Below are 17,640 nucleotides of genomic sequence, written 5' to 3' on the forward strand. Positions count from 1 at the left end.
GTGAGCCTTCAGTTACCCTCTTCAAGCCTTGCTCGATGGTTTGCACTGCTCTCTCTGCCTGACCATTGGACGCTAGTTTAAACGGGGCAGATGTGACATGTTTGATCTCGTTACGGGTCATGAATTCTTTGAACTCAGCACTGGTAAAACATGGTCCGTTGTCGCTCACTAGGACATCGGGTAAGCCGTGTGTGGTAAACATGGCCAGCAAGCTTTCAGTGGTGGCAGCGGATGTGCTAGCCGACATTATCTCACATTCAATCTACATGGAGTACGCGTCTACAACCACAAGGAACATTTTACCCAAGAACGGGCCTGCATAGTCGATGTGTACCCTAGACCTCGGTTTGGAGGGCCAAGACCATAAACTTAGCGGCGCCTCCCTGGGTTCATTGCTTAACTGCGAGCATGTATTACATTTGTGAACTCAGGACTCTAAGTCCGCATCGATACCGGGCCACCACACGTGAGATCTGGCTATCACTTTCATCATTACGATGTCTGGGTGGGTACTGTGGAGTTCATTGATAAAGGTATCTCTGCCCTTCTTGGGGACCACTACTCGATTGCCCCACAGAAGACAGTCTGTCTGTATAGACATTTCATCTTTGCGCCGCTGGAACGGCTTTATCTCTTCCTACATTTCCCTGGGACACTGGACCAGCTCCTGTGAAGCACACAGCATTTGACTAGAGATAATAAGGAGTTCTGACTTGTCCAGGTTTTGATCTGCTGGGCAGGGATGGGTGATTGCTCACTCTCAAATGCTTCCATAACCATGGCTAGATCTGGGGGCTGCGCCATTTCCACCCCTATGGTGGGCAGTGGCAGCCTACGAGAGCATCGGCGCAATTTTCTGTGCCTGGCCTGTGGCGGATGGCATAGTTGTATGCGGACAACGTGAGTGCCCATCTCTGAATGCAGGCCGATGCGTTGGTATTTATCCCTGTACTCTCGTAAAACAGGGATATAAATGGCTTATGGTCAGTTTCCAATTCGAATTTTAGCCTAAACAGGTATTGATGCATTTTCTTTACCCTATTGACTCATGTTAACGCTTCTTTTTCAATCATGCTGTAGGCTCTCTCAGCCTTAGACAGACTCCTGGATGCATATGGAACAGGTTGCAGTTTCCCGAAATCATTAGCACGTTGCAATACATGCCCGACGCCATATGACGACACATCACATGCTAGTACCAAACGCTTACATGGATCATACAACACAAGCAATTTCTTTGAACGTTACAATTTTCTCGCTTTTACAAAGGCATTTTCTTGGCTTTTGCCCCAAACCCATTTGCCCCCTTTTCGTAGTAAGACATGTAGTGGTTCTAGCAGTGTGCTGAGACCCGGTAAGAAGTTACCAAAGTAGTTCAAGAGTCCCAGAAACTATCATAGCTCCGTCACGTTCTGTGGCCTCGGTGCGTTCTCGATTGCCTCCGTCTTCGCGTTGGTGGGCCTGATCCCACCACAATCCTCCTTCCCAGGAACTCCACTTTAGGCACCAGGAAAATGCACTTCGAGTGTTTTAACCTGAGTCCCATGCGGCTGAGTCGACTAAGAACCTCCTCCAGGTTCTGCAGGTGCTCGACTGTGTTCCGACCTGTGACCAAGATGTCGTCCTGGAAGACCATGGTGTGCGGGACCGACTTCAGTAAACTTTCCATGTTTCTCTGGAATATCGCCGCCGCTGATCGGATTCCAAACGGGCATCTGTTATAAACAAAAAGACCTTTGTGCGTGTTGATGCAGGTGAGGGCCTTCGATGATTTCCCCCAGTTCCTGCGTCATGTAGGCTGATGTCAGATCCAACTTCGTGAATGTCTTTCCTCCCACCAGCATTGCAAAAAGGTCGTCGGTCTTTGGTAGTGGGTATTGATCCTGCAGGGAGAAACAATTGATAGTTACTTTGTAATCGCCACAGATTCTGACGGTGCCGTCTCCCTTGAGGGTTGGGACAATAGGACTGGCCCACTCACTGAAGTCGATCGGTGAAATGATGCCCTCTCTTTGCAGCCGGTCTAGCTCAATCTCTACCCTTTCTCTCATCATGTACGGTTCTGCTCTCGCCTTGTGATGGATGGGTCGTGCCCCCGGAATTAGATGGATCTGCACTTTTCCTCCTTGGAATTTCCCGATATCTGGTTCGAACAGCGAAGGAGATTTATTGAAGACCTGGGCACACGAAGTGTCGTCAACGGGCAATAGCGTTCGGACGTCGTCCCAGTTCCAGCATATCTTTCCCAGCCAGCTCCTGCCGAGCAGCGTAGGACCATCGTCCAGTACCACCCAGAGTGGTAGCTTGTGCACCGCTCCGTCATAGGAGACCTTTATGGTAGCACTGCTGATTATAGGAATCAGTTCTTTTGTGTAAGTTCTTCGTTTCATGCGAACTGGAGTTAAGACTGGCCTTGAGGCCTTGTTGCACCACAACCTTTCAAAAGTCTTTTTGCCCATGTCCAGCTCCATTGACATCGGGAGTCCATTTAGTTCAAAATTCAGCATTATCGGGGTACAATTTGTGGTGAATATGCACCCCATGTACCTCTGCCTCCTCGATTCGGCTCTGGTTCGTCGTGATCCTCCTTGGATCTGTCCTCCTCTGGTTTGCAGGTTTAACAGGCTTTGCAGCTTGCCTGCACACTTGTTGGATGTGTCCCATTGGTCCACAGCCCTTGCAAACGTACTCTTTGAATGGAAACGATGATCACCCCCGCAGCACCAACAAGATGTTAATGGCCTTGTATTCATCACCCTGATGGTGGACTCTGAGTCATCTGCGGACGTGCAGCTGCAGGTATGCGTGACCTGCCCTGTATGTTACGATTCGAATACAACATTACTTTGTTCATAGTACTTGCAGCAGCACTTGTGTGCTGAGAGATTTGCTTCGTATTGTCACTGGTGGCAATGAACGCCTGGGCTATCGCTATGGCCTTACTCAAGGTTGGGGTGTCTACAGTCAAAAGTTTGCGAAGTATGGTTTCGTGGCCAATGCCAAGTACGAAAAAGTCTCTGAGCATGTGCTCCAAATGTCCTTCAAATTCGCACTCTCCTACAAGGCGTCTTAGCTCGGCGACATAACTCGCCATTTCCTGGCCTTCAGACCTTTCGTAGGTATAGAACTGGTACCTCGCCATCAGAACGCTTTCCTTCGGGTTCAAATGCTCTCGTACCAGTGTGCACAAATCGTCGTACGATTACCCCGTGTGTTTCGCTGGAGTGAGCAGATGTTTCATGAGGCCATACATTGGTGCCCCACAGACGGTGAGGAGGATCGCCCTTCGTTTGGCAGCGCTCTCTTCCCCATCTAGCTCGTTGGCCACGGAATATTGGTCAAAACGCTCCACAAAAGTTTCCCAATCATCTCCCTCCGAAAATTTCTCCAGGATGCCCACTGTTCTCTGCATCTTTGGGTTCGCTATCTCTATCTCGTCGCCAGTTGTGAAGAAAGAGTCAGACTGAACACTGTGAGCTCAAAGTAAAATGTGACGGTAGTCTTTTCTTTCCGGTCTCCAGAGTGCCTCTCCAACCTGTGAAGCCTCCTTAAATACCTGAGCTCCCAAGGGATTATGGGATCCCTTGGGACTCCAGAGGATGAGCCCTCTGGTGGCTGTACAGAGTAAATACAAGTCCACATATATAATACCCACTTTGCTAGAAAAAATAGAAAAGCAGAGTATTTTTTAAATGGTGAGATGTTGGGAAATGTTGGTGTTCAAAGGGACCTGGGTGTCCTTGTATGCGAATCACTGAAAGTTAACATGCAGTTATAGCAAGCATTTAAGAAAGCAAATGGTATGTTGGCCTTTATTATAAGAGGATTTGAGTATAAGAGTAACGATGTCTTACTGCAATTATATAGGGCCCTGGTGAGACCACACCTGGAGTATTGTGTACAGTTTTGATCTCCTACCTAAGGAAGGATACACCTAGCATTGAGGGAGTGCAACAAAGGTTCACCAGACTGATTCCTGGGGGATGGGGGGATTGTCCTATAAGGAGAGATTGAGTAGACTAGGTCCATATTCTCTAGACTTTGGAAGAATGGGAGGTGATCTCATTGAAACATGCAAAATTCTTACAGGGCTTGACAGGATAGATGCAGGGAGGATGTTTCCCCTGGCTGGGAGTCTAGAACCAGGGGTCACAGTCTCAGGATAAGGGGCCGGCCATTTCGGACTGAAATTAGGAGAAATTTCTTCACTCAGAGGGTGGTGAATCTTTGGAATTCTCTACCCCAGAGGGCTGTGGAGGCTCAGTCAGTGTATTCAAGACAGAGATTGATAGATTTTTGGATATTAAGGGAGTCAAGGGATATGGGGATAGTGTTGGAAAGTGGAGTTGAGATAGAAGATCAACCATGATCTCATTGAATGGTGGTGCAAGCTCAAGGGGCCGAATGGCCTACTCCTGCTCGTAATTCTTATCTTCTTACATTCTTATCAGTCTGGAGGACAGCCCAGATGGTCCTGCTTTCGAAGGAGAAATATTGGAGATCACGTCCCGGATAACTCTGCTGGAATTATTGACTTGTCATTATGTGGTTTCCCAATAAGAACATAAGAAATAAGAGCAGGAGTCAGCCCCTCGAGCCTGCTCCGCCATTCAATAAGACCATGGCTGATCCGATCTTGGCCTCAGCTCCACTTCCCTGCCCGCTCCCCATAACCCTTAACTCCTTTATCGTTCAAAAATCTGTCTATCTCCACCTTAAATATATTCAATGACCCAGCCTCCACAGCTCTCTGGAGTAGAGAATTCCAAAGATTCACGACCCTCTGAGAGAAGAAATTCCTCCTCATTTCTGTTTTAAATGGGTGACCCCTTATTCTGAAACTATGGCCCCTAGTCCCCCACGAGGGGAAACGTGCTCTCTGCATCTACCCTGCCCATCACCCCCCGTGGATGCTGAGCTGTTAAGCAAGCCTGGCTGGTTGTATGTGCTTCTTGCAATCAAAATATCTTAATTCCTAATCGTTGTCATTGAATCGCAGATCCCAGTATGAGCCCGGCCTGTATGGAGGAGAGGATCAGTCATGAAGCACTAGAGTTGGAGAAACGGTTGAGCCTGCTGTCGCAGTCCAGTCGGCAGAGCAGCGGAGGTAGGAGGCGACACATTTTAACACGCTGGCTCCATTCTCGACTTCCGCTTACCCCCCCCCCCCCCCCCGTGTCAAACGCAACATCCGCGAGACTCCTGTGTTCTTGCTCTTGCCTATGAGCCAGGCATTGTGGGCTCCTGTCCCCCTCCACAGACCGGTGCACGAGATTCCAGGCTGCGCTGCAGGAGGTGCTGTCTTTGTGACGAGGCCACCCGCCCTCCGTCTGCTCTCTCAGGTGTTCGTAACAGATCCCACGGCCACGATTTATTAAAAGATTGGGGGGAGTTCCACCCGGTGTTCTGGATAATGTCTATTCCTCAACCAACATCACTGAAACAGATGATCTGGTCATTGTCACACTGCTGTTTGTGGGAGCTTGCTGTGCGCAAGTTGGCTGCCGCATTTCACTACGTTCCAACAGTGTGTCGGAACCCATGTCCCTTGAACTGCGCAAGCAAACTAATCTCCCTCGTGTCGTCAGACTAACGAGCCCCCGAGAGCACAGGAGCACAAAGCAAACATGTAAAACCCTGTATCGCTAAGCTTCTTTACTCTCAACATGATACAGGAACTGCTGTGTGAGTGTATACGTCTGCGAGAGACTGTGTTTGTGCTTCTGAGTGTGTGTGTGTGTGTGTGTTCTGTGTGTGTGCGTGAGTGTGTGCGAACACTCGTGAGTGTGTGTGAGTGTGTATGTGTTTCCGAGTGTATGTGAGCGAGTGTGTGTCTGTCCGAGTGTATGTGAACGAGTGTGTGTGTCAGTGTATATGTCAGTGTAAATGAGTGTGTGAGTCCATGCTTGTGTGAGTGTGTGTGTCTGTGAGTGTGTGTGTGTGTCCATGTGAGTGCATCAGTGTATGTGTCTGTTTAAGTGCGTGTGAGTGATTGAGTGTGTACTTGTGTGTGTGTGTGTGAGTGAGTACATGCGAGTATGTGTGAATGTATATGTCTTTGCACACACAATCGTTGGGTTGGAACGGCGGGCCGTGTAGTGTCTCCGTACCATTCCAAACCCCCCCCCAGTTACAGTCGATGTTTCTACTTATTGTCTTTGTTTCCGCTCCAGGGGACGACCGGAGTCTGTCCAGCTCGACCGAGTCATCGGACACCAGCCAGTCGGACAGCGCCAGTATCGGGAGCCGGCTGACGCTGTGGCCTGAGCAGCTGGCGGTGAGCGGACCGCCCGAGGGCCACGCGCCGGGCACGGCGGCCAGGGCCCAGGGGTCACCCGCGGAGGAGAAGCCGTGCGTGGAAGTTGCGCGGGGGTCGAAGCCCCCGCCCAAGCCCCCCCGCTCGCGGCGGCTGCAGGAGGTGGGCCGCCAGAGCTCGTCGGACAGCGGCATCGCCACGGCCAGCCACTCCTCCTCCTATTCCGGAAGCTTCTCTTCCTACGCCGGCAGCCTGGACGTCTGCCCGGGCGACGAGTTCGGCTCGCTGCTCAGCCTCCCGCCGAGCTTATCCGCCGAGCGGACCCTGTGCACCTGCGAGGCCCCGGGGACCCCCGGCTCGGAGTACCAGGTGCCCAGCGCCCTGCGGCATCACTACGACACGCCGCGAAGCGTCTTGCGGCCCGCCGCCGGGGCAACGAGGGAGGCCCCGCCCGCTGCCCCCGTGTCGAAGGACCAGGCCCCCACCCCTCAGGAGACGGCCGACAGCCAACTGTTGGGCGTGGGGAGGGGCCAGAGCTCGCTAGCGGAGGACCCAGCCGCAGAGCTGTACACGGACTTCATACCGAGGTGGTCGCGGTTAAAACCGCAGGCGGCGGAACTGAAAGGGAGCGAAGGGGCTTCGCTCAGCGGCACGTCGGCGCTGGGAGCAGTATCCATGGAACCTTGGGAGACATGCAGCCCCTACCCGGGAGCCGGACGCGCGCTCTTCACTGCCTGCCTGACCTGTGGGGGTCTAAAGGTAACCTGAGCTACTCAGTAATCCGCGGTAACGTGTGACGGCCTTGCTGGTCCCCTCTGTAACCGCTGCAGAGTCTCTGGTCTGCACATGTGTGACATGAAAGGCCGTGGATCCGAGGCGCCACTCTCGAGTGCTGGACCCCATATGCTAGACTGATACTCCTGGTGCCAGAACTGAGGGAGTGCTGCACTGTCGGAGGTGCCGTCTTTCAGACGAAATGTTAAACCATGGCCCCGTCTGCTCTCTCGGGTGGATGTAAAAGATCCCATGCCACTATTTTGAAGAAGAGCAGGGGAGTTCTTCCCGATGTCCTGGGCCAGTATTTATCCCTCAATCAGCATCACTAAAACAGATGATCTGGTCCATTATCTCATTGCTGCTTGTGGGAGCTTGCTATGCACAAATTGGCTGCCACGTTTCCTATATTACAACAGCGACAAAAATGATTGAATTGGCTGTAAAGGGCTTTGGGACTTCCTGGGGTCATGAAAGGCGCTGTATTTATATTTAAGACTGAGAATGGTCTTTACTGCGAGCCTCCACTTACGATGCATAATGTATTCACTCTTTCCGAGGTAATGTGTAGGCTCAGTAAATCACTCGTATCAACAAATGCTGCTTCTATCCAGGAGCCACAAAGTGGTGTGTAATGTCCAAAGTGTGTAGTTGTTTCGCCTCTTCAATGAAAATTGCTGGTGTGTGGACTACTGTGGCTCAGTGGGCAGCACACTCTCCTCTGAGTCAGAAGGTTTGAGCACAAAAATCTAAGCTCCCACTCCCAGTGCTGTGCTGAGGGAGAGCTGCACTGTCGGAGGTGCCGTCTCTCGGATGAGACGTGTAAACCAAAGTTAAAGCACATGGGATTGGGGGTAGTGTGCTGACGTGGATTGAGAACTGGTTGTCAGACAGGAAGCAAAGAGTAGGAGTAAATGGGTACTTTTCAGAATGGCAGGCAGTGACTAGTGGGGTACCGCAAGGTTCTGTGCTGGGGCTCCAGCTGTTTACATTGTACATTAATGATTTAGACGAGGGGATTAAATGTAGTATCTCCAAATTTGCGGATGACACTAAGTTGGATGGCAGTGTGAGCTGCGAGGAGGATGCTATGATGCTGCAGAGTGACTTGGATAGGTTAGGTGAGTGGGCAAATGCATGGCAGATGAAGTATAATGTGGATAAATGTGAGATTATCCACTTTGGTGGTAAAAACAGAGAGACAGACTATTATCTGAATGGTGACAGATTAGGAAAAGGGAAGGTGCAACGAGACCTGGGTGTCATGGTACATCAGTCATTGAAGGTTGGCATGCAGGTACAGCAGGCGGTTAAGAAAGCAAATGGCATGTTGGCCTTCATAGCGAGGGGATTTGAGTACAGGGGCAGGGAGGTGTTGCTACAGTTGTACAGGGCCTTGGTGAGGCCACACCTGGAGTATTGTGTACAGTTTTGGTCTCCTAACTTGAGGAAGGACATTCTTGCTATTGAGGGAGTGCAGCGAAGATTCACCAGACTGATTCCCGGGATGGTGGGACTGACCTATCTAGAAAGACTGGATCAACTGGGCTTGTATTCACTGGAGTTCAGAAGAATGAGAGGGGATCTCATAGAAACGTTTAAAATTCTGACGGGTTTAGACAAGTTAGATGCAGGAAGAATGTCCCCAATGTTATGGAAGTCCAGAACCAGGGGTCACAGTCTAAGGATAAGGGGTAAGCCATTTAGGACTGAGATGAGGAGAAACTTCTTCACCCAGAGAGTGGTGAACCTGTGGAATTCTCTACCACAGAAAGTAGTTGAAGCCAATTCACTAAATATATTCAAAAGGGAGTTAGATGAAGTCCTTACTACTCGGGGGATCAAGGGGTATGGCGAGAAAGCAGGAAGGGGGTACTGAAGTTGCATGTTCAGCCATGAACTCATTGAATGGCGGTGCAGGCTAGAAGGGCTGAATGGCCTGCTCCTGCACCTATTTTCTATGTTTCTAAACCGAGGCCCTGCCTGCTCTCTCAGGAGGACGTAAAAGATCCCATGGCACTATTTCAAAGAAGAGCAGGGGATTTCTTCCCATTTCCTGTCCAGTATTTATCCCTCAATCAACATCGCTTAAAAATAAACTCATTGCTGTGTGTGGGAGCTTGCTGTGTGCAAATTGTCTACCCCTTTCCTACATTACATCAAAAACAGAGTGAGAGAGAGAGCTGACAAGGATCATGCAGTCGATGGAAATCATCTAGATTTCCAAAAGGCCTGAGGGAGCGCTGCACTCTCGGAGGGGCTGTTGTTTGGATGAGATGTTACAAGAATTTAAGAATTAGGCCCCTCGAGCCTGCGTCGCTATTCAATGAGATTATGGCTGATCTTCTCCTTCGACACTTTCCTGCATTGTCCCCTTGATTCCTTTAATATCCAGCCATTATTACAGCCTCAGTCCTGGCGCCGCGAGTGTCGGCCTAGAGTGTGGGGTCAAGTCTCTGGCATGGGAGTCAAACCCTTGGCCTTTCATCTCACGCATTTGCAGAGCAGTTAACCAGTCTGTTAAACCGAGGCCCTCTCTGCACTCTCGGGTGAATATAGAAGGTGCTGTTGCACGATTTTGAAGAACAGAGGAGTTCTGGGTCAATATGTACTCTTTAACCCACATCACATAAAACACATTGCTGTTTGTGGGAGCTTGCTGTGCGCAAATTGGCCGCCGGGTTTTCTACATTGTAAAGCGCTTTGGAATGTCTGGTGATTGTGAAAGGCGCTCTATAAATGCAAACATTTCTTTCTGTTCTAAAATATGTAATGGTTGTAGAATATCCCCGCTAGTTCTTTATTTTCTTTTAATGATACTTGACTGTAACATTTTTCACACCAAAGGATCGCAACGTGCTTCATACACAGAGTTAGTTTATTTGGAAGAGCAGTGACTGTTCTACAGACCAGCATTGATGTAGTCCTGGAAATGTAATCCACCCCCAGTCCTTGTTACTGCGAGGCTTCTGCCTCATCCAATTATCCGATAACATTCTAGTACATAGGCTTTACAGCACCGTGTCAGGCCTGTCGGCCCCATTTGTAAGCTTTGACCTTCAGCTGCCGTTTCGATGCAGAAACTTTCGGCTGGAACATGTTGCTGCTGATTCCTGGCCCGGGATAGTGGGGGGGGGGGGCTCAGGGATAAGGGGGGGTCGCGGGGATAGGGGGGTATAGGGGGGCCCGGAGATAGGGGCTCAGGGAGGGGGGGGCTCAGGGATGGGGGGGCCCCGGGGATAGTGGATCTGGGGATTGGGGGGGACTTGGGGATAGGAGGGGTCCGGGGATAGGGGACCCAGAGATAGGGGGGCTCGAGATTGGGGGTGACGGGAGGGCCCGGGGATAGGGGGGGCTTGGGGGTATAGGGGGGGTGCAGGGATGGAGGGGGGAGCTAGGGAATAGGTGGGCCAGGGGATAGGGGTATATAGGGGGGCTCGGGAATAGGGGGGGCTCAGGGATGGGGGGGTCCGGGGATTGGGGGGTGGGCTCGGGGATAGGGGTATATAGGGGGGCTCTGGAATGGGGGGGCTCGGGAATAGGGGGAGCCTCAGGGTTGGGGGTATATAGGGGGGCTTGGGAATGGGGGGCTCGGGAATAGGGGGGGCTCGGGGATGGGGGGGCTCAGGGATAGGTGTGTATAAGGGGGCTCGGGAATAGGGGGGGCTCAGGGATGGGGGTCCAGGGATTGGGTGTGGCTCGGGGATGGGGGGGTCCGGGGATAGGGGCTCTTGGATAGGGGTCCTGGGATAGGGGGGTCTCGGGATAGGGGGGATAGGGGTCTCGAGATGGGGTGGGGGCCTGGGGATGGGGGGGACCCGGGGATAGGGGGGCTCGGAGATAGGGGTGGCTTGGGATAGGGGGGGAATGGGGAGCCCGGGGATAGGGGGTCTGTGGATTGGGGGGATAGGGGTCTCGGGATAGGGGGCTCTTGGATAGGGGCCCCGGGGATAGGGGGTGCTTGGGGTGGGGGTACTGGGATGGGGGACTTGGATAGCTATGGTTCCGGATAGTGGGCTCGGGGTGGGGCTGCAGCCAGCTCGCTTTGTTTAATGAATAATTCTTTGCCCTCGGCGATAGATAATCCCCTGGGCAGAGCACATAGTGGGAAATCAGGCGGGGAGGACTGTGCACACACATACATGCTCACACACACACGTACATGCACGCACACTTACACACCCTTAATGGAACCTGTCTGATAATGCATTTGTTCATTTATAACCTCGGAATCCTGTGTGACCTTGCCACCAGTGTCCGCTCTGCCCACCTGATTTTCCCCACACGATTTTCACTGCCGGTTTGTCAGTGGAGAAGCGGGCGGGCAGCAGCTGAATATCTGTGTGTGCACACACGTGTGCAGGGGCCAAGTCTGCCATGATAAGGGGAGGGTAAAGGTGTTTGGGGTCTGCAGCAAAGCCGCCTGACAAGTGCTTGGCTGGCTTGTATAAAGCCGAGCCCATTGGTGCCTCTCCGTAATACCGTCTGGGCTGCGTGTTGGGTGGCGGAGCGCGCGCGCACTATACATCAGAGAGTATTGTAACAAGGGTCCAGTGTTGTGCTTTCATGGCCTGCCAAGTTTGATGCTAAGAGAAGGCACTCGTGTAAACACTGGCACACAGTGACAATGTAACCTGCATGCCATGCTATAAATACAGTGACCGCACCAAGCACATTGTCAGATTAAAAGTCCGATACAAGCAGCAAGAAAAGTCTGGTATATAGTGCGCCTTTGAAGCTGATTCTCTGGCACATTATGAAAGAAAAATGTGCATTTCTATAGCTCCTTTCATGACATCAGGACGTCCCAAAGTGCTTTATGAAGTAAATCAGCTGCCACTTTTCTAACAGTGACGACACTTCAAATGTACTTCATTGGCTGTAAAGTGCTTTGGGAGGTCTTGAGGTCGTGAAGGATGCTATAGAAATGCAGGGATGAGGGATTTCAGTTACGAAGAGAGGTTGGAAAAGTTAGGACGGTTCTCCTTGGAATAGAGGACGGTTAACAGAGGAGGAAAGAGAGGCGGGAGAGGTTTAGGCAGGGAGTTCCAGAACGTGGGGCTGAGGCAACAGAAGGCACGGCCACCGATGGTTGAGCGATTATAATCAGGGATGCTTAAGAGGGCAGAATTAGAGGAGCACAGACATCTCGGGGTCTGGGCCGGGGGCGGGGGGGCAGTGGGGTGTGGGAGGGGGGGGGAGGGGGAGGTTTGTGGGGCTGGAGGAGATTACAGAGATAGGAAGGGGTGAGGCCATCGAGGGATTTGAAAACAAGTTTGAGAATTTTGAAATCGAGGAATTGCTTAACCTGGAGCCAGTGTAGGTTAGCGAGCACAGGGGTGAACGGGACTTGGTGCGAGTTAGGACACAGGTAGCCGAGTTTTGGATCACCTCTAGTTTACGTAGGGTAGAATGTGGGAGGCCAGCCAGGAGTTCGCTGGAATAGTCAAGTCTAGAGATAACAGAGGCATGGATGAGGGCTTCAGCAGTGGATGAGCTGAGGCAAGGGAGGAGACGGGCGATGTTACGAAGGTGGAAATAGGCGGTGTTAGTGATGACATAGTGATGGGGAGAATCGCTTTTCTCCTCTCTTAACAACGGATACATTTCAACGACTTTAATTCCAACACGTGAAGGGGGAGCATCTCACTTCTCAGCCATCTGAGAGAGGATCTCCAATGAGCTGTTCAAATTGCACCTTAGTTATACAGGGTTTAGCACATGAGTGTCCTTGTGGACAGACCTTAACAGTGATGTGATTGGTTGTACCAACGCATGATCAAATACCCATTTGTTCCCTTCTTCCAGGTGTCACTCGCCTTATATTGTTATATGGTTATGTTAGTTCCTCTTTGGATGTTCTTTATTGCTCAACGAGTGGTCATCTTGTGTACGTGTGGTTCTAAATATACCTTTTGTTTAGCCAGCTCAGGGCCTCCATAATAGCCAGATAACATCTTTGATAATCAATCTTGCTCTTGCAATCCCCCCTTTTGGCCCTTGGCTATATACCCCAAGATAGGCCAATGTGCCGTCCCTCATTATTTCATCAAAAGGGGAAGTAATATTGTCAGCTTAATCCGTCCGTCTGGGTGGCCAAGCCCTTACTTTCGGATGGCTTCGCGTATCTCTTTCCCTTTACACACCATTTACCTGTTTTACAGATTTTTCCTTAGATACTAAAGGTTTCCTTTCTTCTAAGGCCTGAGCTATTGCGGCTTTCCTTGCCCATCATTTACATCTCCAACATAATTCCGTTAAAACCACACATTGCACAATCACCAATATATGGGATATTATTCTTATCCAGGGGTGCACCTGCACGTTTAGTCCAAAGTTCCAAAGCCTCGCATACCAGGGTTGATTTGCCAACATTTCTTGAGTGTCCTTCTGGAGTTTGTCGATCTTCTTCATCAAGATGATATACTTCTGCCATTGTTCATGGATGTCCTGTTCCAACTTAGTTTGTTCTTCACTAAGTTTGGGTATATGTCGTCCTTGTGGTTCCTCGAAACCTTTATACCCCGCTTTGATAGTGTCCACCGCCGTCCCATTGACAGACTCTTCTTTCAAATCCGGATATATGATATATCCCTGAATATTGACGACTTCTTTTGGTGCAAAACAGAAGTCGGTGGTCGTGATAGGGCAGTGGGTAACTCCCCCCACCATCATGTTGATCGCCGTGGTGCTCACACACCATCCTCCCTTTCCTTGTGAGGCTGCGGTCGTTTTGGAGTCCAGTATCAGCGGTGTGAAACTCAACACACATCGTTCTGTTCGGCCATATCCACAGTCGTTGTTATCGAGGTCTGAGTGCTCGCGGCATAAAACAACTTGATTATTCTTATAACAATTTTTTATATAAACACCTTTGGTATTGTTTCCCTTTTTAATTACGTACTGGTGCAATTTGTGATATGGCACACACGGGTCTGATTCCTTATTTCTCCGATATTGCTTACTTGGTACAATGTGTTTCCCTTTGTCACGTCGTATTGTGGTATTGATAACATAAACCCTTTTATATTCTGATGTCCGGTTACACACCTGTTCATAGGGACCCAGGCATGGCTAGTCCTCCGGTCCTCACAGGCTTGGGTGTCATTCTTGCCCAATGTCCATTCAGCAAATACATCATTGGTTATCCAATCCGGCACCTCCCCATTCTGGAGTTGTTCTAGGTTATGTTCTACCGTATTGAGCATCCAAGCCCCATATCCCGCACAAACTATCTCGGCCGCCATTCTTTTACTCATAGTTTGTCCAGCCTGGTTTACCAAATTTATCGTTTTTGCATGGTCCTGCAATGTATGGGCAACCTGTAGCAGTTCCCATTCCGCCCCGTCCCCTAGCTGGGCCTGCATTTTCTTGTTATCATCTCCCCTTTCCAGCAGTCCTTTTTAAGGTCTGTGTGAGAGTGATGACCTGCTCTTCTATTGTTTGAAGATCTATTGTATTAACCCACTGCGTATCCCGCGCCCACCATTTCTAATATTCCCCTCTTTCTCCTCCCACCTTTCCCATTTTTGTTCGGCTTTTTTACGTTGAACTTCATAGTCTTGGATTCGGGCCCCTTAAGGGCTTTTTGGGTTAGGTTTTTATATAAGTTTATAGTTTTCTTACCGCAAAACAGTGGGATAGTTATATCCGTTAGGTTTAACAATACCATAATTACCCTTTGGCGTACCCCGAAGTGGATTTTGTCTTTAGTTCTTTTTATTACTAATCCTCCGCTTGCCCCCTGTGTCATGTTTGGGCATCCTGGGGGTTCTGGGGTTGTTGTGGTTGGGGCTATTGTGGTGGTTGGGATTCTGTCTTACACACGAACATTCCCCATAAGGAACCATTACCGCATTGTGTTTCCCTGATGGGCATGGGGTTAGTCCCTCTGCCTCTCTGGTGAAGTTACATCTTACCCACACACATTTGTGTGGATTTCCTTGGTCCGAGCTATTCTTGCATGTCCACGATTAGTTCTGCCATGAATGTCCCTTATCCGAGCTTGTCCATTCCTCTTCAAGTTGCTCCCTTTAGAATTTTCTGCAAAGATTGAGTTTGTAGTGGAAATATTTCCTTGATAGCCGTCTGGACAACTTACTGCTGGGTCGTAGTATAAGACGGAGTTACTCAGTATTCCTCCTATTGGGACTAAGGTTCTGTAAAACACAACATGTTTTCCTGGTCGTCGCTGGTCAGTTAGGGTCTCATGTTATGCATAACATTTTAACTGTGTCCAATGTTTCCACCGTCCGATTCCACCTATCGCCACGCACGCGCACGTGTCACTTACCATTATTACCCGGTGAGGGCCTGTCCATTTTGGTGAGAATCCTGGCTTTGCGGAGTTTATTTTTACCATTACCTTGCTCCCAACCTGTGGTATCTGAGTCTTTTGTTCCTTGGTGCCAGTTTCCAAGTCCTTGATCACTTGCTGATCCCTGGCGTGTGCCTTCAGATCGTGTCATTGTTTACATAATTCCATCACAAATCTCCTTACTCGGTCCCGGTAGGGTCCGACATCATCACTCCCCATCACTAGAACCTCAGGTAATCTCATTGCCCTTCCTGTCATTAGTTCGAAAGGTGCGAGTCCGGTGGTCCGCTTTGGGGTCGCCCTTAACTTCATTAAAATCCGGGGCAGCATATCTACCCATCCTTTTCCTGTCTCATCGATCACCTTGGCCAATGCGTTCTTCAGGGTCCTATTGATTCATTCTACTAATCCGGATGAAAGGGGATATGGAATTTCTGCCTGATTCCCAGTAGGGGGCATGCTTGTTTCATTACTTTACCTGTGAAGTGTGCGGTCTGATCTGAATCTATCTGTAAGGCCATTCCTCACCTGGGTATCATTTCTTCTGCTAATATTCTAGCCACCATCTCAGCTGAGCAATTTATAGTTGCGAATGCTTCTACTCATTTTGTGAATTGATCTATTATAACCAAACACTACGTTTTTCCCTGGTGATTGGGCAGTGGGCCCGTGAAGTCTACCTGCGTTTTTTTTCATGGTTCCTTTGGTCGAGGTTCGTGTCCCATTCTGACCTTTATTTTTCCACCTGGGTTATGCTTTGCGCATGTTAAGCACTTCCTACAGTAATTTTCTATATCTCTTCCCATTCCCTTCCACCACCAGCATCGGGCCATTGAACTCGTCATGCTGGTCTTACCTGTATGCGTGTACCCGTGGTATATACTCAATAGGTTTTGTCGTATGCACCACATTACAATCTTTCCTCCATATTCTGTCCACGCCTTGTTTATCTCCCTGTCTTTTCCATTCATCTTTTTCCTGCTGTAGGGCTGCCTCCTATACTTTAAACATATTTACTTCTTCCGGCCCAAGCGCACAGGCGCTTATTTTAGCCCTCAGGCCCCCTGGTTCTGCCGCTCGCTTAGCTGCCTCATCTGCCCATGCATTCCCTTGCTGATGTCTGTCAGTGATTTTCTTATGGGCTTTGATCTTTAATATTGCACATTCCTGGGGCTGGGGGGAAGCCTTTACCAGTTTCTTAACTATGTTCTCGTGTCGAATTGGTCCTCCCCCCAATGTCATATAACCTCGCCGACTCCAGGCTACCATATAATCGTGGACCACCCCAAACGTGTATCGGCTGTCTATATATATATCTACCCTTTTACCTTCTGCCTGTTTGAGGGCTTCCTTTAGGGGGACTAATTCAGCCACTTAGTCTAAGAGGATCCCTTCTAACTGCCCTACTACATCTACGTAAAGGTCCATGTCCGCTCCATCGAGTGGCTCTTCCTTTATCGAGCTACTTTGCTCTGCCCCCTCTATTGGGTTACATTTATGATCCTGCCCTTCTGTAATGATCCATCCTGCGGGGTTGTTACCGCTATCTTTTACTATTGTTACTCGGGGGTATTGGTACCGCCTCCCACGTCGCCCTTCTTGCGTCTGACACTGTTCTCAGTCTCCCCGTGTTTAGTAGCTCTACCAGGGTATGTTGCGTATGTAGGATAATTTGTCCTGACATTACTATGTTCACTAATTCTGACTGCCCAGGCTGCGCAGTCGAGAGCAGCTACACATCTAGATAATCCTGCAGCTGCAGGTTGTTGCTTAGTGGAGTAATATGCCACCGGTCGTTGCCTGTCCCCATGTTGCTGGGTCACCCCTGCATTATAATGGTTTTTGCTGTGGTGATTATAAATGTAGAAGGGCTTATTCCGGTCCAGTAATTCCAGGGCGGGGGCACTCATAAGCACCTGTTTATGCTATTGAAACGCTGCTTCTTGTTCGAAACCCCAGTCTACCAGCTCTTGGGAGGACTTTCCCCCTTTTACAAAATCTTGTATGGGCTGAGCCATTTCTGCATATCCCGGGATAAAGTTCTGACAGTAATTAAACAGTCCTAATACCTGTCTGACTCCCTTTACGGTCCCTGGCTTTGGCATCATCCTAATGGCCTCCTTCCTATCCTCGGGCATCCGTCTTTTCCCTTGTGTTACTACGTACCCTAGGTACGTGACTTGGCCCTTCCCTATCTGGGCCTTTATTGGGTTAGCTTTCAGCCCTGCCTGTTGTAAGGCCCCAAGCACCGTGGTCAATGCCAGCACATGCTGTTTCTCCATTATTATAGAGG

General features: G+C 49.9%; 1 protein-coding gene across 3 annotated transcripts in view; it reads left to right on the top strand.

Moving 5' to 3' along the window:
- The window catches only part of dok7b (docking protein 7b), a 135,522-nt gene that overhangs the window by 65,662 nt on the left and 52,220 nt on the right, over positions 1-17,640 (top strand). For all 3 annotated transcript variants that reach the window (XM_070894271.1, XM_070894442.1, XM_070894361.1), the window contains 2 exons: positions 5,000-5,107; positions 6,174-7,015. In XM_070894271.1, coding sequence (XP_070750372.1) covers positions 5,000-5,107; positions 6,174-7,015 — 950 coding nt within the window. The remainder of the gene's footprint in view (positions 1-4,999; positions 5,108-6,173; positions 7,016-17,640) is intronic.

This window comes from Pristiophorus japonicus, chromosome 1, assembly GCF_044704955.1.
Source record: "Pristiophorus japonicus isolate sPriJap1 chromosome 1, sPriJap1.hap1, whole genome shotgun sequence".
Taxonomy (NCBI): Eukaryota; Metazoa; Chordata; class Chondrichthyes; family Pristiophoridae; genus Pristiophorus; species Pristiophorus japonicus.